Source organism: Colias eurytheme, chromosome 13, assembly GCF_061535395.1.
Source record: "Colias eurytheme isolate Ceu_HAF_F1 chromosome 13, ilColEury1 Martin Lab GWU primary, whole genome shotgun sequence".
NCBI classification, from domain to species: domain Eukaryota; kingdom Metazoa; phylum Arthropoda; class Insecta; order Lepidoptera; family Pieridae; genus Colias; species Colias eurytheme.
In genome coordinates, this window is record NC_142992.1 from 4,391,201 (window position 1) to 4,416,418 (window position 25,218).

The window sequence follows — 25,218 nt, forward strand, 5'->3', positions numbered from 1 at the left end:
GTGGTTTTTAGGTTTTTATATTGTGGCACTATTAAAAATATCTAGTTTAACGATTGAGAGTGCTGAGAAAAAGTGGAGGGAGATGAAGTACTTACGTTAAAATTATGATATTATCTATAATCTACAGAATACATCATAGGTAGAGAATAACTTTTTTCAAAAAAAAAAAATACGCGGCATATCAACGATCAATCGTCTATATATAGGTAGTCTATTCATATCTCATTCAAGTCTATATTATATATATAACCTATAATTTTTAAAGGCTTATTTATTTTAACCATTCCTTCGAACATCATAACTTAGATTTAATTTTAACACAAGTTTCTCAGCCTTTATTAATTTTTATTTGTTATGTAGTTTAAATACTAAATATGTATTTCATGTTGAATACGCTTGCCATGATGAAGATATAAAAAAAGACGTGTGGCACTCGGGGACTGCCGCGGTAAAGCTATTGCATGCTAATGCTATGCCTTCAAGCCACACCTCCGCACCCGTCGGAGTGGGGAGCGTGAGGTTTTTCGTTACTAAATTTCTGGATTCGGTCCCCGCGCTCAAGGCCCGCGATAGAAGCTATGCAATAGCTTAAAAAATATTAATAACAACAAAATAATGTTATGTAGAGTCCTAAATATACGAATAGTAACCAGCACCTACATTCAACAGTTCCAAGTACCAAAATACTACATATTTATTAGTCCATGATATTACTAAGTTACATACAGGGTGTGGCGTAATGAATGAAAAGCCAGGTAACTTGAGATAGAGGACGGTGTATTTTTTCTGAACCGCCGCGCGCGCCGCGCCGCAATTTCTTCTATTTAGGACTCTACATAACATTATTTTGTTGTTATTTACTTATATCTTCAACATGACAAGCGTGTATTATTTTGCCCATAAATGTTTATAAGAAATCATTTTATTACTGTGTATGGATTGATCTTAGAGATTGATATACCTATGTAGTTGTTTGAAACAGACTACACTCACTACTGGTTACCTATAACTAAATAAAATATAAATAGTCACCATTATAATATATTACATAAAAGAGAAGTGACTAAGTATAATATTATCATATGCAAGAGTTATTTCTAAATACTGAAGTTCCAATGAATTTTTTCTACACTAATTAATTATGGTAGCTGTGTCACTATCCTCGTAGATATAATGCGTGATGTTTGTTCTTATCAAACAAATCATGCTGTGATAAGCGTGTGCGGCCGATGTTTATCTTGGCCGAGGCGCGCCGTTGATGTCGAATACTTCGCAGTTGTTATCGGGAAAGCGCGGGAAAAGCGGCGGCTATCACAGCCCCTCTAGCGGTATGTTCAGTAGGCTCGCGACTGCCGTCAGAGATGGACGGACCCGCGCGTGCGGTCTTTTTCGTACTCGCAATCGCGCTCGTAACAGTGCGCGCTCACATGACGCTTCCCTCACATGATAACATCCTCCGTATACAACTTTGGGACGCGGAGGGACTCATCAGGGAACCGATAGTTACAGATGCGCCCAAAACTGTAAGACATAAGACAAAAGTCGACTTATCAACTTTATACGATGCTATGATGGGTGATGAGTATGAGCATGGTGTTGGACGATACGCGAGGCATAAAGTTAGGCACAAGAGACGCAGACCGCGCCAGAGTGGAACTGACTTGCCCTGGAGATTCCACTCCGGTTCCAAGTTGATGAATGTCGCAGTATACGATGATGATGTCCCATGGGACGTGATAGAAGGCAGCAGAGCCGGTAGCGCTAATGCAAGTGCAGTGAGTGTTCCCAGTGCAAGTTATCAAGTGAATGAGCATCGTGATGTGTCACCGCCGATGAGACTCCGCCAGGACGAGGTAATAAGCCAAAACAAACTTTGCATGCCATAGATAACAACCCTTTTCATCTTTATCGCCGCCCCGAGATGGTTAATGAACATTCAATAAGCCCTGTGGGGAATGCCAAAAGCCTTTCATGTTATCCTTTGAGCGATAAATATCGTGAGTACAGAACAAACCGTTTCTTTTAAACGTGAGCGCGAACCCTTTGGAGATTAGCTATTTAATAATTTTATAGTAGACCATATTCGATACTAGGTACCTAATATTTTGCATTGGTAATATTTTTTTTTATGTTATCATTGTGATTATAAACGTCGAGTGGCTCATACTTTGATAAGCGAGCGATTTTTCAATACAATCGTATAGTTAGATATACCGAGTATTACAGAATTTTCACGGAAGTACCTATAACATACACCTATCTACTTATTATCTTTAGGAATTTCTTTTGCGATATGGATATGATTAAACTGTTTAGTCATTTTAAAAGACATGTGCTTTGAAACAGGACTAACTGGAACTCTTTGAGTTGTTTTTATTACATTGTGGTTTCTGCAGGTGCGTGCCTTAGAAGGATTGTTTTTAATGAAGGGGATGATTGGAATTTACACGGTGTTCATGTTTACGCTAATACGTATAGCTATTTACTAGTTATATTAGTCGAAGTCCTACCTTTATTGAAGGAATATTGAAAATAAATTAAAGTACCTACCTACGTTTTTAGATTAAAATTTAAAAATAGCCAGATACTTTTAAGTTTGATGTTTTTCTTTCTGTTTGATAAACTAAAATTATAACGAGTTTATTTAAGTTTCAAAGTATTCAGACCAAATCCAACTGAGTTAGAATTTCAGTGCTAATTATAAAATCCTTATGATTCCTCGCTACATTTTTAAGAATGAGATTTACATTATTTTATTAAAACGAGTAAAACTGAAGAGTGCTTGAGACCGAGAGACAGCCCTTAATTTTCTCGACTCTATTGCGACTTCATTTTTTATATAAAATATTTTCTATTTATGATAAAAGTAGGTCGATGTTGGGGTTGCCTACCTACCTTGTTATCTTAATACGAGACAGTTTTGAGACATCATTCATGCTACAGTGATAATTTCAACTTCGATTAATTTTACCTTAGCTTTCAGTTCAATTTGTTCATAACACACATAATTTTATATTTAATTAAAAATAATAACAACGCGTCGGAAAAGTATGAAAACTGCTGCTTCAAATTACATGTTTGGGGCAGGATGTTTATCTTATTATAGAATTACAAAAAGTATGAATTATCGTGATTTCGCCCTTGGCATTCAAAGGTATAATTAGTGACAGGTACGATGAAAGTTAAAACAAAAGGCTAAGTGGGTAAATGTTACAACTTTTACAATGTACCAGTAATTATTAACCTTGGTAATGAATGTCTTGCGATAGCGTTACTAATAACTAATAAATGTTTTTCTTAATAAATACGAATTTCCTTCAAGTCCAGATTACACAAACTTGCAGATAAATGACGATGGATAAATACAGTTTTTATTTATTAATTAACATTGAAAGTAAAATTGAAATTCAATTTTTGCAATCAGTCCACAAGCTTGTGTGTTTATTCAGTCAACAATAAAATACTTGTACAAATCCTTCACTTTTATTATTACTTTAGAAAAATTAAATCAAGTACGAACACAATTAAAACATAATACATAATACACCTGCTTACCGACGGAAGAGATATGGAAGAGATGTACATGTTCCTAACTTATTTTCTACACTATAAATAAATAAATAAATCATTTATTTGCAAGTAAACATGATATACATAGGTGTTAAGAATAAGATACATTATTTCAGCATGTTTAGCCGTTATTCAACGGCATGCAAATACATTTTTCATTAGATACATTACATTAGATTAGATTAGATTACATTAGATATTACATTTTATATTATGTCTTCTTAATTTTATTTTATTAAAATCAATTCATTTGTTATTCATTCACATTATTATAATTAATATTTCACAATTCATTAATATTCATTACAAAAATTACATACATTATTACAAAATTAATATTAAGACGCAAGTAGACAATGTTAATTACGAGTTTAGGTATTCTTTAACACTATAAAAACATTTCTGTTGAAGCCATTTATGAAGTTCTTTAAAAAATAATTTAGTATCTAAGTTTTTTAATTTAGTTGGCACTTTATTATATATTATTACACTCATACAAAGACAGTTTTTATTATATTTTTTTAATCTAGGATTATCTTTTAAAATTAGTTTACTTGGATTTCTGCGACTACGGCTATTTAAATCACTTGCCTTTTTATAAAGATACATATGCTTAGTCACAAACACGCACATAATATCATAAATGTAAAGAGATGGCAATGGCAGCAGACAAAGTTTTTTAAATATCGGCTTACAGGACTGATCCGATCTCATACCACATAAGGCCCGTATACATCTCTTTTGAGCCAGAAATGCTCTTGTTATATCGGTACTATTGCCCCAGATAACAAGTCCATAACGCAAAACAGATTCCACGTAAGCGTAATAAGAAGTAAGTGCGGTTTTTAAGTTTGTAACTCTTCTTACTTGCCTTAATGCAAAAACAAATTTATTTAATCTACTACACACATTTTCTATATGTAGTTTCCAGTCTATATTTGTATCTATTGTCACACCTAGAAACTTTATTTCATTTTTTGCTTTTATTTTAGGAATGTCAAAGTTAAATTTATTAAATTGTAAAAATTTTGTTTTGTCCAAATACCTATACGTAGATTATTATTTTATGAAGTAGATTTATATGAAAACTCTTTTAGGGGTTGTTTTGTTATTAAAATTTAATTGTTTTTACACGTAAATTATAAGGTAATAAATAATAAATAAAGTACAAAATTTCTTAGTAATTGATCACAAACATTCAGAAACACCCCATCAAAATATAATCAAACGATGCGTGACGACGGACGAAAATATCCGCTAAACATGATTGCTTGATGCATGTAACTTGATTATGTCGGGGATATTGGAGTCCGATTGAGTTAGGTCCCTCCTATAGATGGTGATATGTACCGAATTGGGGCGTAATAGGTTTTAAAGTGACCACGTCTACGCCCGCTTGGCTAGACGCTAGTAACTTGAAGATATTATGAATGTTCAATATCTAGATGTGTTAATAATTTCTGATGTGTGAAGTTTGTAGTGTCTCTATTTTGGTTATGAAATGGTCTTTTTAATTTGGTATATTTGTCAGCCTCAACGCGTCAATATTGCGTTAATAGTTAAGTGCAAGAAAAATAAAAGCGGATAGAAAAACATAGACTCAAATATTTGTATATTTATTCTTTGTTTTTTTATTAAGTAAAGATTTTTAGTAAAGCAGTTTAGATTAATATTTGGTCATAAAAGTTTGGATACTTTATGGTAGGTAGGTTACTTACGTATTTAATTGAATATCTAAATATTTTTGGATGTTAGAAAGGCAATCTGTGCCACATCTTACTGACGTGATTGTTATCCAGAACGCTAATACAAACAAATAGCACATTATTCACAACCACACAAATCCACAGTATAACAAAATATTGATCCAACCAATTCAAGCATATTCGAAGCCAAACGAATGTAAAACACCAGCCTCGTCCGATACATGGATGTAATAACTTTTCCCGTGACCGCGTGTACGCCTCCCGCCCCGGGCGATCGCCAATCAACCGGATATTAGACACAAATCAATAATTTCCCTTGCACGCTGTTCACGCGACAAGCTAATAGACTGATTGACTCACGGCGTCACGTTTTTGTGTACTATATCCAGGGTCGAAAAATTAAGTGCGAATTTCGCCCGTAAAAAAATCTGTAAGCAGAGCAAACTTTTTCGGTTAGCAAATCTTTATTTATAGGAAATTATCTAAGTAATAAAAATAATTGGGTTTTACAGATAGTTATCCCTCCATATCGTCCTTTTAACATCAATAACTCTCTCTTACGTTTTTATAGCGTGCTATAAATTTATATTGATTGTCGTTTAACAAGTTGAAGGAATTGTCTCTGTCAATCTTGTCTCTTATTTACTTTTTATAATAGAAAAATGCAATTATTGTATCCCGTGTGAAATTCTCGTTCAGGAAATGGCTAATCTAGACTAGGAAAAACTAGTAATAGATGCAATTAAAATTCTTACACTTGCTTCGTTTATTTCTCATAGAAATTGTGAGAAGTAAAGCCAAACTGTTACCTATCGCTTAAATTGTAATTGACCGTATTTTTTATTTCAACTATGTCAATGATTTTTAACTGCGAGTGTTAGCGTTTCTATAGTTTATAGGGGATTTTTATTTTAAAGCATGCTTTCTAGTAATGTAATATTTATATAAAATACTCTTGAATATGGCGTCAAAGGATTCGCGTAATGCACAAAGACAGAAGTCTACAAAGAGATCGCATTTGCAATAGCTTTACTTGAGACAATGTCAGAACTGAATAAATTATTATTTCACTTCGATTTATTCTCGGACGCCGCAAGGCTGTTTACGATAATACTTTCGGTAAAATATGTCTGGAATATAAAAATATATTTCATTATGCGGTGTTAGAAAGGGCCAGCGCTTAGAGTAGACCCAGTTAATAATTACTAAATACATAAGTATTGTAGGTGTTACAAAGATTTCGTTCTTCGGATTTGAACGATTTTTCAAAATATTAAGGTTACATACGATCCATAATCTTATGTAACCTTAATATTCTTATTCTGTTTAATCGAAACTAGCATTGTATACTTTCTATTCCATTATGATGTATCAACCTCACCTGTTCGTCAATTATTATAAGAACCACTACGTCAATAAATTCTTAGACATAATAAAGCTTTAAAAGTGTAGAAGTGTAGGTACTATTATTGTGTTTCTAAATAAATAAACTCCGTGTATATAAAATGGCACGATATTGCCATTATTTCCAGGTACAAACAAATTAGGCATGTGTTATTAACTAATTCGCACGTCTACACGATGTACATTGTCACGTAATTTGATTTTAATTTCACACTAATGAACAACTGACGTTATGTTCCATTAGGCTAAATGCAACATTGTTCGTTATTTTGTATTAATAGTCGATTCATATTGCTTAGTGTTTATTTTTTTTTAACTTTATGTAGGCGTATTTCTTGTATTATGATTTGTGGAATGGAGTGTTTCTGATTAAGTAGAGGTTTGCTGGCTTCAGCTTTATATTATAAGTATCGATTAAACACTTTATTATTTTGTGCTACTTTAAATACCAATGTCTATTGGATCCACTGCTTATTTGAATACCAATTACCAAACTTTTAATTTTAATTGATATTTAATCTTAATATACCTATATCTTCAATTAAAAATAAATATCAATTATCTATAAAATTGTCAATTAAATAATTAATAGTAAATAAAAAATAAATCGTACGATGCGGGCGGGTAGTTAACCGTTTTTGCTAGTTCTTCTAAATACGAAAAATCTGCCATTTAAAGATTGACATAATGTCACATTTCGTTCATGAATCGTAACTTTAATCCATAAATATTGAAACAAACAGATCAAACCACAGGCTGTTATATCATTTTAATTGCGCCATTTAATACAATATCGAATTCAGTTCTCTCTAAAATTTATGGTTTTATTTATAAACTAATCAATCACAAAACTAATTTACTTTGTGAACGAACGATAGTCATGTTTGATTTGTAGAATATTTAGTATTGAATTATAAATTACACACGTAAGAGTGATAGATAATGCGACTGTAATCAATACAATTGTATGTTGGTTTCGCTTGGTATTTGTATTATCGTAAAGAGATGTTACGTAGTCAAATATTATGTAATTGACTATAAAGGGTTTGGATTAAATTCAAACTCGGAGTTGTAGCGATTTAAGAGAGAATTAAGCCGTCTTTGTGTGGAGGATGACATCTGCTTCCATTATGGCGACGATGAGGAAGCGATTACATGAAATCATCATGGAAGTAGAAAATACGGAATGAGTTATAATAGCAATTAGGTATTGGAACATGATTGAAATGAAAATATTAGATAATGTAAATTATTCAATTGTGAAATAATACTACTGTATTTTAAAAGTTATGTTATCTTATCTTAAGCTGATTTGTAATCGATTTAAAATTATGCAGTTGTGTATCGATCATAATATATATAAAAGTAGTCTATTTATTAGTCCTTAGTCTAAACTATGATCATATATCATAAATAATAATTGATATTATTATTGGCTCTACCTTGATGCTGTCACTTTAGTCGATGCGATTTTGCAAAGAAAGAACTCGCCTAGTAGATATTCATTTCATACTTTTCGAGAGTGCAGAATTCCTATCCGTAGCATGTGATCGAGTTTAAAAAAAGTTAAGATGCTTTATTATATTCTTTATAAAGTATAACAATGAAGTCTGTTTGATGTAGCATTATTAACACGAACAATTAAAAGATGTATAAGATTATTTCACCAGGATAACGTATTTAGCGAGGCAATCAAAACATTGCGTGACTACACGACAAAGCAACACTGTAAGCCGTAAGCGAAAATAAATAACATCCATATAAAATAAATACTGAATTTTAATTAATTTAAACGGAATTCAAAAACCCTTAAAATTATATTAATTTTATTGCTGCATTTCACGAGATGACCAAGCACGCAACCTTTTTTGAAATAAACAATTTTTGGTGTTAATTAAATGATTCACACTTAGCACCGTATGCTACTGCGGGTGTTTTGTAGTGAAAAAGGCTAGCGTTCATTTACTTCGCCCATTAACTATTAAATTACCTGTCGTTTTAAGTTTCAAGATCAAAAAATTGTTCAATCGCGTGACGACAGCATTATATGGAAGTAGTGGACGCGTCGTGGGCCCGCTTAAATTACCTTAGCTTAGCCCGTTTTCAACACGGAGTTTTAAATTACCCTTTTTCATACGTGCAACAAGTATATTAAGCTATACATATAAAATGATAATATTAAACTAGCGAATAAAATGATTGAAAGAGTCTCCAATTTTCACATCGTTACGCCTATTAGTTTAGATAAAGTTTTCGAAATTTAGTACACAATAATGTTTTGAGAGAGGTCATTTATGATTAGTGAATAATTTAATGGTTTACCAGATGCAAAATTACATCCGCTTTATGACTCATATTTATAAATAACATTAATATAGGCACATTAACAATGAATGAAATTTCATACAATATTATATAACAGGGTTTAATGTATAAAATAATCAACAAAGCTATCAGATTAAAAAACAATTTTGTTTATAATCCCTAATTCGTTGAGCATTTAGTACATTTTATATCAAATTACCGTTGTCAAAACAATACATCAATTCGTATAGCGGTTCCTGTTACAAGGTTTATCTTTCTTACGTTCCGATTATCTCAACGTTCGTATATTAATTCATTTTCAAGAACCTTTGAGCAAGCGCGAATTTGGTTTGCGTACACGAAATATCTCAATGCCAAAATAAAGGAGAAATTTGCGTGATTAAAATCGCGACCAATGAAATATTTAACATCAAAAGATCCAATAACGATTGTGAAGATGTCTGATAACATGCAGAGCCTTTCTCGAATTGCGTTTTGATTTTTTTGGTGTTTCACATTCCATTCCTCGTTGTATTTACTTACGATTAATCAATTGAAACAATCTTTTCAATGGTTTTGAATTTGATGATGATTGGCAAAATATAGTCTTTTATTCTAATCCTTATTTATTTTTACCAAAACATTTTTAATATACCTATGTAGTGGTAAGCGCGTGGCGTAATAACTGTGTGTTCTTTGATTCGATATCAGCTAGGCTATTCTGTAAAACACGCGCCCGAACTCGCATCTCACCTGAGTGAGTCGACTCACTTCACTTTCGAACGTTCGAGTTTTTGGTTTCGCATTCTGTAAACATCCGCTCGGCAGAGGCGAAGCGAAGCGAGTCTCACTTCGAAACTCACTTGCCGAGTGAAGGGAAATTATAGATTTGAATTTATCGACATTGTTATTATCTTTAAAATGCGGCAATTTAACACATTTTGAAGACATAATAACACTTTAGTATTGTGCCGTGGGTGGAATTAAACTAAAATTGCAATTTTACACTGATAAATTCTTTAAAATTAAAATAATTCTAGCGTCACTGAAAAAAAAAGGACGATTGTCTGTGGTTCGTTCGTGACGTTTGTTTATTTCTCAAGTGGTTTTTTGTACCTAATTTTAAAGTGATTCGTGTTGCATTCTTTCTAAAAGTTTTGTTGGAGTTTTAGTTAATGTTTGAGTTTGGCTTTATTAAGTTGTTGTGTAGTTGGTGTTAAACGTGTTGCATAAATTATTTAAAGGAGAAAACTGCAAAAATAACAACTATGAGGTGAGTAATGTGATTCTTGTATTTAACTAAAATATTATCTTATACAACAAGCTTATTGAAATATTTAACTTAAAATCTTAAACATTTTAGCTCCTCGGAAAGGTCGTCTCATCCCTCCAGTGCCCAAGTAGAATCTAGTCGTCGTCGACTATCTTAGCAAACATCCTAGCTTAGCCAAGGGTTTTTCAAAAGTCCCAAGTGCTAGAGACGAAGCTAGAAAAACATGGGAGGAGTTGACTATCAAATTAAATAGCTTGGGAGGCTGCACTAAAACATGGAAACAGTGGACAAAGGTAGGCAATAGACATATTATATAAAACTATTCATCTTATACCGTGTAGGTATCTGGCTTACCTACATATTAATAAACTTTTAATTTTGCTTTAGAATGGGTCTGACAAAAAGAGTGCCGTGAAGAAAAAAGCTGCCCTAAGATACCGGGCACCCAATAAGACTGGTGGTGGATGTGAATCGGTGGTGGAGCTTTCAGAGGTGGAGGAGAAAATACTCACATTAATGGGCGGGGAAGGTTTTGCAATTGGTGATAGGCATTTGGAAATTAATCCATTTGAAGTAAGCTATTGTTATCGATTGATCCGATACATGTATGTATGTAAAATATAATTATTCAATGTCATGTTCTTTTTTTAGGAAATCCCCGTCCTTACTGATGCCAACGAAAGCCCCACATTGCCGACTTCATCTATGATAAATGAAACCACAACTATTGTAAGTAAATACCTAGTGTATTAATAAAATATTACTTAATATTAAAAAACTTATTAGTAAATGTTTCTTATATTGTTCTATAAATACCAAGTCTTGGATGAGACTGCTATAAATACGGAAAATGTTAGTATGGCAGATACTGAGGTATATATTAATAAGATATTATGAAAATGGTACTTTTTTATTGATTCCAGTATTTGAAATACTATGTTTTTTTTTCAGAGACCTCAACTAATTCAGCAATATGTTGACTGTATCCCGAATCCCGAACCTTCCCTCGATTGAATGTCGCGGGTCCATCACCACGTCGTACTACAAGTAATTATGAGATTTATGAATTGATTTACAATATTTATAATCCATACTAATATTATAAATGCGAAAGTAACTCTGTCTGTCTGTCTGTTACTCAATCATGCCTTAACTACTGAACCAATTTGCATGAAATTTGGTATAGAGATATTTTGATACCCTAGAAAGGACATAGGATAGGTTTTATCCCGGAAATCCTACGGGAACGGGTTTTTCTTTGAAAACGCGGGCGAAGCCGCGGGCGGAAAGCTAGTCAACAATAAAAATTTGGAAATACATACAAATAAAACTAAATAATACTTGATAATGAATTAAGGAAATAATAATAACATCAGAAGACTTGTCAAAAATGCGTCACCGGTGGAAATAATAATTAATTAATATTTATTTTTACGTTTCAGGGTCATCGAGTCGTCCACAACAACGGCAAAGAAGACGATCACCTCCATCACAAAGGCGGCAATCTCAATTAACAACCTTTACTGAACTTTACTGAACTTTAACTCACAAAGGGAGACCAACAGAATGACAGCAGAGGGCCTGATTGCCGTCGGGGAAGGTCTTAAATTATTAGCTGAAAATTTAAAAAATAAAATACTTTTATACTTAAATACATTTATTAGTTCTTAACTTATTTTAGTAGTAAAAAATTATCTGTGGTTTTACTTATAGTTTCTTAATTTACTAACATTAGTTTATAAGCCCTAATTGAGTTACTAACACCTATGAATATAATTTTCCGGAATAAATAATTTGCATTGATTTTTGATTGAATTAATTACAATTACCGCGTGTTCCTTGCCCTCCATAATTCATTTATCAATCTTTGTCTACATAGCTGACCAAGTGCAGTTTCATTGGGTACATCCTCATTTGAAGCTACACTTTGTCTGGTCCTATGAAAACCAGCCTCAACCTCTAGCTCTGAATTGAATATGGCTGGAGCTGGCAGGCCGGCACGATTACAAATATTGTGAAGCACGCAACATGCTATTACAATCTTCGAAACCGTGTCGGGGTCATTATGTAGGACTCTATGTGCTAATAGGCATCTAAATCTGGCTTTAAGGACCCCAATTGTTCTTTCTACGGTGTTTCTTGCAGTAGCATGCAGCTGGTTATAGTGATGTTCTGGTGTTCCCTCGTCTGCATTTGGAACTGGCACCATTAGGTACTGACGCTGCGGATACCCAGAATCACCTGTAACAATGAATATTGTTAAAAAAATAAAATGTTTTGTCATCAACAATTATATTTTTATTAGGAGTTAGGAGTTTTCAATGATTTCGCCTGCTCTCCAATTTTTATGAATTCCGTGAACTTCGGTAATAAAGCCTAAATTACTCAGAAATAAAGTAAAAGAAAGAATAATGAATAATGAAAGAAAGAAAGAAAAGAAGTAATGATGAAAGAATTTTTGAAGGAATGTATCCAGTAGTTTTTGAGTTAAATATTTACAAACAAAGATTCGTCTTTATAAATTAGCTAAGAGGTAACTCACCTAACAAGTACACAGATTCGCCTGTTTGTACTAATTGTTCGAGGTGGTCCCGAATGATGCAATTATTAAAAATAAGGCTGTCGTGAGTCGCTCCGCCATATGTTGCATCTACATGTATTATGTTCAAATCTGCATCTGTGAACTGCAAAAAGAATTATTTTACAACTATTTTTATGTGGCTGTTCTAATGAATGTTATAAAAAATATAGGTACTAGCAGCGTCTTGTAATTTATACTGCTTAGTTAATGATCCTATGGAATTGGTCCAAATATTTTCATTAAATCGATTTTCTATGGTTCAAGTGTGAAAGCGTATACAGACATTATTATATCAGGCTTACCATTTGTACATTTCTTGCATGATATCCTTTGCGACAGTAGTATCGTTCTTCATGGCAAGTTGGTCTCACCATTGTCACAAAAGTCCCATCTACACATCCTATTACCCCAGGAATACTGAATTTCTCATAGAATCTGCAATAAGAAATAAAAAAAAAACATTAAATATTTTTCATTAACATGATAGGTTTATTTAGGTAGGTACACAAACCTTGTTTTGAGTCTCAGTCTTTCTTCAGAATTTTGGGGAAATCTTATGTATTTTTTTACTATACTTGGATGGCTTAGGGCTTCTATGACCTCGTGGATACTACGAGATGCTGATGGCTGCGACACAAACGAATTTATGTGTTTTCCACATATCCTTTGATAGCTCCCAGTCGCAAAGAAAGAAAGTGCACATAACAACTGAAAAAAATGAATGAAATTTCTTGAAACTATCAAAATAAAAGGTACTTAATCTGATAAGGAAACCATCCGTAATTAAAGTCGGTTAATAACTCAAAACGTTTTTAAAGAAACCGTAAGGGAGAGAAACTTTGGACTTTAACATAGGGTACCTACCACTTGAAAGGGTGACATCATAAAAAATAATCGGGGATTAGATGACGTTATCGTTAGTGGTTCTATGTTCTATGCGAGGAAGTTATGTTACCTACCTACATAATGGAATGTTTTACAGAGTTATGGGAAAGTTATCCCAATATTCACACGGGATCGGGACTTCCGCAGATGAAATCACGGGACCGATGACTATTGTAAGGGCGCTTGTGCACTACAAGGAATTTTACTGTCCGGCATTCCGATTTTTTACGGTCCGGTGTGGCATGAAAAAACCGATGAATTGCTTGTGCACCTGTCCGTCTTTACTCGGATCAGTGCGGTACAGTTCAAGGAAGTTTGGCGGTATAATGCTATCATAAATGATTGTTTTTGCATTTTACAAGAAACGAGTAAAAAATATAGAAGGTGAAATATTATATTACTTCGTTATAATAAAAAGTAAAGTTCCGTAAGAGATTTAAAATGCGTGTTTCACTTATTTATTTTAATCGGTGACGAAGAGCTAAAGCTATTCCCACTTGAACTTTAACTTACCAACACTTACTTAGATAATAATTATAGGTCAATGCTTGGTCAACGTATATAAAATAACCATACCGACTTCTCAAATCTCATTGCCAACTAAAAGAAAGTAAAACAAGAGCTTGCTTTTAATTGGCATATGCAGTAAAAACAGTAAAATCCAAGCAAGTGGGCATTCGAAAACAATTATACCTACAGCGACTCGTAGACACAAAAAACCATCCGGAATAGGGAAAAGTAAAATGTCGGACAGTAAAATTACGTATAGTGCACAAGCTAGTATATAGATTAATTGCGTGCCATACCGGACCGTAAAAAATCGGAATGCCGGACCGTAAAATTCCTTGTAGTGGACAAACGCCCTAACAGTAACTTTTCATGACATTATGAATACACATATAAAGCACTTAGATACATACCTTGACTCTAGCAGTTAATCCTCTTCGTCGACGTTGAGGTTTTTTAACTAAAACTTTAATGTCTTCCATCACTTGAGAAACTAGTTCTTCCGATAAACGGTAGCATTCAACAAAATTTTTATTTCGATTAATAATTTGCATTTCCCGAATGCTGGTACTTTGCCGGCGACTTTCTATTATATCCACAGCATTAGCTTCTCGTATTATAGCACTTAATATAAAATAACGCGCCATTTTAGTAAAAAAATATATAAAATTTGTATCAAATTTGTTCCACAACCACTAACTCACTCACGAACTCGGCACCTAATAGGCGAGTGAATTGATGACAGGTGAATTCGTATTTGTAAATACTCGAACTCGACGTTCGAGGTGTAAAATTACCTTACAGAATGCCGAATTCATACTTTATACGTCAAAATACTCACTTAGCACAGTTCGCCTCGTCGCCGCTCTCGACGATGTGGCGCCACTAGTACTGTCGAGTTTTACAGAATACGAAATCGAAAACTCACCGCGGATTCCGCGTTCGAGTTTTTATAATAACCTTACAGAATAGCACTGCTGATTTGCATCGATCGATGCCATTGCAGCGAGTTATCGAAAGTTCACCTATTTGAAAAAAAAAATATTATGAATTCTTTCAACAGTGTAAATACAACAGGGACAAGAAAGAGTTTTCCTATCATTTTTGTAAATTCCGTATTTTTATCACGTAGCCCTCATTTTAAAATAGTTTGCTGTTTCTAAAATAATAATCCAATTACACTGTAATCTGTATTTAATTAATTGAGTTCCTTGTACGAGAAGGTACAAAGATAAAATTACGCTTTGATCTTAACACGACGTAGTTAAATAAGGTTCTACAAAAGTATAATATGTTGTTAACTTTTATAAGATTATACAATATACATGCTTGCAGAAGTAAAGCCTTAGGGCTGTAAGTAAAGAATAGAAACTTCGCTTAAGGCAGTTCACAACATCATTATTTCTAGAAAACTAGTTGAAATTCTTTCCGTCTTGTGGGATGAATTAAAATTATGCTATTATTATTTTTAAACATGTTGAACGTAATGAGACTATTCACAATAGATTGACATAATTTGCAAGCTTGTACCTAAATATCGATTCAATTCACCTTAAATACTGAATGCATAAATTGACTTCGGTAGGTTCCTATAGGTATAATAATTAACAATTACCATAAGCTTTAATTTCAGGCCAAAACGTGAAAACTTTTTGTTATATCTGAATAGAAATTATCTGTGGTCCAAGTAAACTATGAATATGTGTACTAAAATTTAGCTGGCATTGAAAATGTGTTTCAAACTTTGCAAAGATTAGGTACTTTCTTATTCGACTTACTTACTTTTTTACTACGATATTTTACTTATCAAAACAAACAGCAAATCTTCTATCGTACGCAAATAAATAATTATTTTCTACTTACTTTGAGCTGTTATTTTTATCTAATGCATATATTGGTACATAAAGATTAAAGATACGAAGTTCTATATCATTCCAGAATCTTAAGAGTTGTGTACGTGGGAGATTATTTGCATACAAATTACTGAAAGCTTCTTTGATAAGATAAACAAGTACAGGGTGCTCACTAGGGATGTAACGATACATGATTTTGCCGATACGATACCGATACCGATATTTGTAGTAATGTATCGGCGATACCGATACCGATACCGATATCGATGGCTTGGTAGAAAAATAAATAGTGAATTATGCATAAAAAGTTACCAACATTTAACAGAGACAACTGTTAATCGTATTCTTTTAAATAAAAATGCCAAATCAAAAAACAACAAAACCATTTATTTTAGTAGGTATTATTATTTTACGAAGTCAGTTAAACTTTATGTAATACACATACAATCAGTACATAATAAAAGTTTACTATTCTGCCGTCCTTTAACTAGAAAGCCGTTAAGCCCACAAAGTGAGTTTCGAGTAAATGGCAAAAAACACGGAAATCGTTATTTCTTAAAAATTATGACACTTACAATAATTATTGTGAGATACATCGATCGACATTTAATTATATTATATATAAATATTAGTTTTTACCCAGAAACTGTTATAATTTATTTTTAAATTCACTTTTTCTCGTTTAGTTCAGCACTAGATTTCCGCCCGCGGCTTCGCCCGCGTTTGCAAAGGAAAACCCGCATAGTTCCCGTTCCCGTGGGATTTCCGAGATAAAAACTATCCTATGTGTTAATCCAAGTTACCATCTATATGTGTGCTAAATTTCATTGTAATCGGTTCAGTAGTTTTTACGTGAAAGAGTAACAAACATTCATACATCCATACATCCATACATCCTTACAAACACATACATCGTTATAATCTGAAAATTTTAACTATTTACTGGACAAGACGGTCGTTCACATACCATAGCGACTTTTTAGCTAAGTAATTTAGTATTTTTATTTTCATTTTGTGATTTTTTTTATTTATTAATAAAATGCTTACCTAAAACGTCGTTAAGCTACTATAACTACTTTTAAGACTTTCGTTTTAATTTAAATTTCAAAAACTTTATAATCAGCGTTTAAGGGCTTTTGGATGCTTTTGTACTATGATTCTATATAGTTGTACTAAATTTTAATCTTAATAATGTTAAAAATTTGCTGCTGTCTGAGGCTTTGCTCTCGGGAATCACATCCTCTAGGTCAACCAATGGAAAGGAAAAGGATCAAAAGCGTTTAGGTTTAAGTATTAAGGATTTAAACACTATCTAAATTAATGGTTTTAGCGTCTTATTGTGAGTAACAAGTATTTTAAACTCTTTTACTAAATGACTCTTTTAAGTTTTCGATAAAATTAACCTTTATTTCTCGTCATGTTCACGTTTATTTCATTACAGTGGCTCATTAATGGGTTAAGATTGAGATAAATCTTCTCGCTTTTCTTTTTTGGAACCGTATATTCATTTAGAATTGCAATTTAAACGTTATTTTATAAATATTCTTCTGCGAAGCCATCATACGAGTCACGGATATTGAGTACATATAGAACCACAAACAATGTAAACATAAATCGTTTCCTGAAAAAAAAATTAAGACTTGTGCACAAGGTTTTTGAAAAAATACACCCTGGTTTCAATAGGGCTTCAAGCTCTTACATGTGGGATGCTCTTAATAAATAATGTAGAACCGCTTATCAAATGATTAGAAGACTCTTTCATCCACATTCAGAAAATATAATATACCAGAATATGTGGAAAATAGCAGGAGGTAGAAAACTTTTTATTTGCTACAATGTAAAAAATACAAATCTTAATAATCTAATACATATAAAGATAAGAAAAAATAGCAATAGTTGCAAAATGGACTCCCCGTCAGCGGGTCAAAGGTAGTGTACTCCTAACAATTTTTGTATCACCATCTCTAGTACATTGCTTGACAGTCGATTACTAATTCCACCCAAGGGGTAAATTACATAATTAATAAATAGTTTTAAAAATTAAATAGTACAGACTGTCTTTCTTCTCTTTCTCGGTTACAGTGACAAATCAGAGTCTAAACAGAGAAGTACGATTGAAAGTTTGCACTGTCGTAACCATTACCTACCAAATTTTCGTAACTTTGACTTTTTATATTTTCCGTAATTTAGCTGCTAGATTGTTTAAAACTTAGTAAACCTGATCAGAAACAATACGTCTTGTAAAAGAAAATCAAAAACAATCGGTACTCTGCTTGGGAGCGACATTATTTCATCATCACTCTCATCCCCAAAACTGATGCATCACCAGAATCGGATAACTGCCTTTTAGCTAAAAAATGAGGGTTAGCTGCTTTGTAGCTAAGCAAAAAAGTGTTATTAGAATTTTTCCTAAATAAAATTACTTAACTAAAAAAGCGTTAAGGGCGAGTAACTGCAAATAAGGTAAGGATTTCCATTGGAATCGTTATATGAAAGCATATCATAAAGCAGTTATAGTCCTTTTGCGTCCCTATAGTCAAGTATAATCTGATAACGTACTTTTAGTCAAGTAAAAACCTAAAAAATAATTATTAAATCTGGCGGTTAAGGTACTTTAAAGGAAATTTAGCGAAGTAGTGTTGGTTAGACGCTTTCAAGTTATGGAATCGCTGAAAATTGTGTTACTTAACGGCTTACAATATTTTCATATATTTATAACTATTAATGATTCTTAGACAGAAAGATAGAGAATTCTGAACTCTATCACCCTACATTTAAAACTGAAAATTGACCATTTGGGGGTTAACGGCTTTTTAGTTAAAGGACGGCAGTATTGGTAGAGTTTTTTCAGAAAACAAAGTGCGCACGCGCGGGCGGCCTCCCGCATCGTTCATTGGGCGCGGATTTTTTGAATTATTTGATATCAAAAAAATTGGTTGTTTGTAAAGTAGGTTTACGATCGAGATGTTTACGTGATAACATAATGCAGTGGCAGCGCTCGAGATGAAACGGGAGATCGGTCCGTCTCTCTCTCGTTATACCTGCGATCGCGCTCGTGAGGTTTTGGTGTGACACAAGTTTATGAACATGTCACCCGACTAAAACGATTTTAAAAACGTTATCACGTTAAAAATTAAAAAAATTCAAAATTATTTATTTCTTTCCTTTACATAAACAAAGTGATTGGAACACTCCTAGTAAGCAAATAAAATGCTTGTGTCAGGAGGTTCCGCTCTTCCTTAACACTATTACAGAAACAGAAATAAAACAATATGAATGAATACAATGCAAAAACATAAAAGAAAAGAAAGAATTTAATAAAAAAATATCGGTATCGGTTGATTTATTATCGGCGATACCGATATATCGGCTTGCCGATATATCGGCCGATATATCGGTATCTGTATCGGTATCGTTACATCCCTAGTGCTCACGATATCAGATATTTTAGGTTCGTAATTTATTGTAAGTCTTGGTTTTTATAGAAAACAAATGGGATTAATAGATTGTGAAGGTAATTTTACAAGGCTATAGAATATCATCTATTTTATCTTGGTTTATGTTATTAATTCGAAGTATTTGTTTGGTACGTTTATCAAATTTTGAATGATAGATTTTGTTGAAATTAGATCTTCTTTAAGATTGATCTTATAAGTGCTAATTTAAAAGATATATAAATATTTATATAGCTAGCGGTGGAGAGGCAATATAGTATTAATGAAATTTAGAAACCTAGCAAAAATAAAGATCATGATTCGTAAAGTGTTGATGCTTGCTGAAATTATTCCTTATGTTGCCTTAATTAAAAGCAATATTATAATTAATATAAAACCCTGTATGAGAATATAATAGATATATTATATTAACGACATATATATAATTAAAATAAAATAACTAATGTTATACAATTAACACAAATTTCATGCACTCTCGTTGCATTATCAATTAAAATCTTGATAAAATCTTAACGTAAATCTCTTAAAGTTATCGATAAATAGTTTTATTTTCCCGCGACATTTAAGCGTGACAGGCGCATAGATTAAAAAGCCGGTTAGTCTATAATCTACGGAATTAACAATTTTAACGCGCTTTTAATGCAAGTTATCTATGGAATGACTTATAACAACTTAATGCGGGGTCTATATATCAACTCGATTGATACAATTATCTAGAATATTATCGACTTTCATATTATCACGATGTATAAAGGAACGCTCAAGTTATATTTTATGATGCAGAAGGTAAAAATCTATTAAAATTGCTTCTTGCGTTATAGTTGTTGATAAGAGATCACGTCACGAACAAAATTATTTTACAGTTTTGCATAGGATATAATTTTTTTTAATAACGCACCCTGTATGTATGGCAAAAATTGTTAGTTTTATTTCTTCTGGATTATTGATTCTATGGTCTACCTATTTAGTATTTACTATTTACCTACGAGAGATTGCTACCCGGCAAGTATGACAAAATATAAGAAGTGTAATGAGGTATCAAGTAAAAAAAAAGACGGGTAGCACTCCGGGAGTGCCGGCAGAAGTGAAAACTTTTACGTTTGATATTTTGGAATGGTATCCGTCTTACGCATGGAATATAAGGGCTAAAAAAAAATCCGTCTTACGCTTTTTCGATCAGGCCACGTGTCCTGACGCGAGTTTAAGATTTTATACCCAACGCCGCTAAAGAAGTTTTCACTTCAATAATAATTACTTTAAAAAGTATGTCATTCAGTAACTTGGTACGTTATCACATCTTTGATAGATACCTACTTAAAAAGTTATATTAAATAATAGATAGACAACATGCTGGCCACTAATTAAAGGATAACTGAAAAATCTATATAACGAAATGAAATATATATTACAATGTAGCTAAAAGTTGTATGAAATTTAATTCTCCATTTCAACGTTCCACCAGTTAAGAAAGAGAATCACGGTAATCTCTCTGAAATGGGTTAAACAGCCGCGCAAATTCATAGAAAATTTTGATTCATTAGAACTCTGTGGTTTACAAATTGTGATTAATTTATTTTAATTTATGACGAATGTCCGTTGTGGTTGTAGCTAATTTAAATATTTATGATAAAATAAGAAAATTACTCTGTTAATCATAAATAAAATACTTAAGTACCTAGTTAGGTACTTTTTGTTTATTTTAGTCCACTTACAATTTAGTCATTTGTTTTAATCGTTATATTCATTTAACTACGAATAGGACATTAATCTTTTTGTGAGGTGGGTTCACAATCAGTACAATTGTGGCTTATAATAAATATCCCGCAGTGTTGAGATGCGACTAATTAAGTCCTCCAACTTGGACAATGCGTGGGAGGAACTTCACATCTTAACGACACTATATTAAGAATACAAACGGTAACTTACCTTATGTCATAACATATATGACCTATATTGCTGTGAGATATCACCCGATGTAATTCTATAGCATTTTTACATAATTGATAATGCTAATGAAAGTCGAGCAAGACATATGAGCCGATGTAAATGCAATAAAGAATGAGATACGTACATGCAAGCTCTAGATTTGTAATCAAGACATTTATATTCAGTGTAAGATGTTTTATTATTACAATATCAAAGTTTTATATCGATCATCTTTTATTCAAAGTGTATCGTGGAATATGATATCATGTAATAGTAAGAGAATTATTATAATTTCTAAATCATGTTTGTCTGCCGGTTTCAATTACGCAATATCAATAATTTTTATTACATAAAATAAGAATTGGTAACTTTTTTCGTTGCATTATAGGTAAATCACGTTCACCATAATTAATATACTGGCAACATTGAAAAAAAAAAACATCTTTGACAGTTATGCTATCTATTATAATCTATGATCGCTTGGAGCGTCGTCGGACCTCCTACGTGAAACCGAGGAGCCGAGGACCAAACCACAGTGATTCTAACACAAAGTGGGGATATAAGCTACTTGACTATTCTGTTACCAAACAATGCTCTCACGGAACAATTTGTCACATACCTATAACTGGCACAAACGCTATTCTTATGCATAATGGATCGATACGAACGTATAGGTTATGTTCACAATCATGTTCGACAATCGTCAATGAGTTCGAAATTGTTATTATTGTAATTGTATCGAATTGATTTGAATATTTCAATTCAATTGAATGGAATGGTGTTTAATGAATGAATTTGAAAGCTCATTATCTGTTTATCATTCATAAAAAGGGTGTAAATTGTTAGTGATGGATTTTTATGTTTGATAAAGTACCAACTACTGTACAATATTATATTTTGAAACATCATGTATTGTAGACGTACGTACGTTTATTGTACACACATAAACCATTTATCTTTTTATTGGGATGCAAAAATGCAGTGTCAAATATTATGAATCTGCCATAAAAGTTCTATACAAAACACATTGGACAAAACGTGATGTGCTTCTATGAAATGGTCAAACGATTTAATGGATTGGACTTTGATAGGAGCATGCTCACCATTGTTCATAATGCGTTTGATTTATTGTTACTTGATTATTTACGTCGATACAGTGATTTATTATGGCATAAGTCGCAGATTGATGATTGTTTAAAATAAACAAACGACAGACTAAATTACGAATGATTTCGATACATTTTTTTATGAATGCAGTTGGAGTGTATTCAAATTAGCTCTGATTTTGTATTAATGTATTTGAATTAATTATTAAATATTAACGAATGCTTTGATGCTATTACACAGAAGTAATAATGTTAAAATATGATATAGACCGTACATTAGGATTAATTTATTAACTGAATTAATTTCTCCGTCTTTTAATTTAAAACATGTCCTATATTATGCATTAAAAACATAATATATTATGTGCAGGGACTGCTCATGTATATCTCGAATAGCCCAAAACCTATTCCCAAAATCGTGGAAAGGTAAAAATCAATACGTCTATTTCGTAACCGATGTTCCTCTCCATTAAAAATTGTCTTCAGCAAAATGAGAATCAGTGTAGAAGCCGACAGGCACAATACAAGGTGACGGCGCTACCGTCACTAAGCTAACAATTTATGCATGGGCTCTAATGGCTCGCTCCATCAGGCTCTGTTTGCTAAGCTTTCTATGAAATTTTATTCGGTAATAGCGTAGGCTTACTTCAATTTCACATTGACGATATTCGCCCGAACGATTTGTATCGAATTACGTATGGAGTAATGCTTGTTTTAAATTGCTTTCGGATGCGATGCGAATATACTACATAGAGTAATTCTTATGACTTGTCAGCAGGTATAAATACTATGTAATAATGTATTACATCTTTGATATTGGATACTTTGTTGAAGTAGATTACATCATTAGGTATTATATGAGTGCATCAGAATAACGCAGCGGAATTTTAATTGATATTTATTGACAGAGCTGTCAGTTGAATATTCATTTTTCTAATGGCTATTAGGTAACTTAATGGGTAAAGGTACCGGTGTTATTCGTATTTGGACAATGTTTTTCTAATGATAAGTAACGGGACGGAGTTATAAAATGTCAACAAAAATGACATAAAAAAATAAGAGGTATAAATAGATAGCCAGATTTTAATTAAATTAATTGATCAATCATATCAAATCATCATTTTATATATTATGCATTAAAATTTAAAATGATGTAGGTACGTATATTTACTTTATCGTTTTCGTTTGCCAATTACAAAAAAAAAATGTTGTGTGGTTTTATGAAACCACGGTAAAAGTGAAACTGTTCGAACGGTTCCGAACACTGCTTTGTGTAGCGCATGTCGCGTGACGGTCGGCTGCCGAGTAGTATACCTACTCGGCAGCCGCGATACACGCGACATGCGCTACACAGACCAAAAAGTTTGAGACGATATAATAAAAGTTTCACTTTAAAAATTATATCAAAACACTAACTTATGCAAAAATAATTTGTAAAAAAATACGCTCACCAATAAACAATGAAAGAAAATAAACAATATCCATGGCCGTTTGACTGTTGACCTTAAACGGTAGTGTCTCTGTAAATCTGAGCGGAACATCGTAAATTCCCTGACATTACTTACACGAACGGCATGACGAACGACCACACAGTCGTTGCTTTTGTTCATAGCCTTGTTTTTTTTTAATGGACTTTGGCTGCGTTCATCAATTTCAATCACAATTACCAGATCTGCAGTCTGCATGAAAAAATTGTAATTATTTAGATTATAAGATGGATCCTTTTGATATTTTTTTTAAATATACTATATACCTACTAATAACTTGAATTAACTACATACATAAAGCATTTTTTTATAAAATTAAAGAAACTGTTTAATATTTATTGTACAAATATGAAGTACCTACCTACCTACTAAGTATTTGTAACTTTAAAGCATACCAATAAATAAATATACCTAATTAGATAATTACATAACATAAATTATATGAATGAGAGACGTTAATTTCATTAATGTGTAATCGGCTTTAAATAAAATTACATCACTGACTGAAAAATAGTCCATATAATTTAAAGGTGATGAAAATAATTGATGTTTATACTTTATACTTTTAGACTTGTTTATTGAATTGCGTAGGAATTAATTAATAGCGTGTTCGTGTTAAAAGTTAACACTGCAATCGTACTTCAAGATCTTAACGTTTAGGTATAATAAATTGCCAGCGATTTAACTTTCATTTTATCAAAACTATCGCTTATTAAAAATTTGTAGGAACTAGATTAAATTAAAAATGGAGGCATTTATATATTAAGGTACCTATAAGGTACATATTAAATTATCTAAATATGTTTCACCCTTATTATTCTCTTTCCCTTATCATTCTTATTAAAGAATAAAGTAAGCTAATAGAAACATTCTTATTCTATTTAGGTATATGATCCTCGTTTACCTAGTAACAGGATTCTTGTAATTCTTGATTCTAATATAAATATCTAGTATTATGAGTTTTATCAACATGTGCACTGTATAGTTTAATACATTATTTCCTAGTATGTACTTATCTTGGTCAAGCAGCTACTATTATACTTCCTTACGTTGGTAGGTACATAACAATTTGACAGTGATTAGCGGAGGTAATATAATTTGCCTCACAAATTCTAGTATGTTATAAGCAGAAACTGACTAAAATGACTCCATAATGCTGGT

At 32.4% G+C, this 25,218-nt stretch overlaps 1 protein-coding gene across 2 annotated transcripts in view; it reads left to right on the forward strand.

The window, feature by feature from the left end:
• Positions 1–1,299: 1,299 nt before the first annotated feature.
• LOC149903355 (G protein-coupled receptor Mth2-like) overlaps positions 1,300–25,218 on the forward strand; it is a 68,735-nt gene continuing 44,816 nt past the window's right edge. For both annotated transcript variants that reach the window (XM_090108468.1, XM_090108467.1), the window contains exon 1: positions 1,300–1,853. In XM_090108468.1, the coding sequence (XP_089964594.1) occupies positions 1,362–1,853 (492 nt within the window). In that variant the 5' untranslated portion in view covers positions 1,300–1,361. The remainder of the gene's footprint in view (positions 1,854–25,218) is intronic.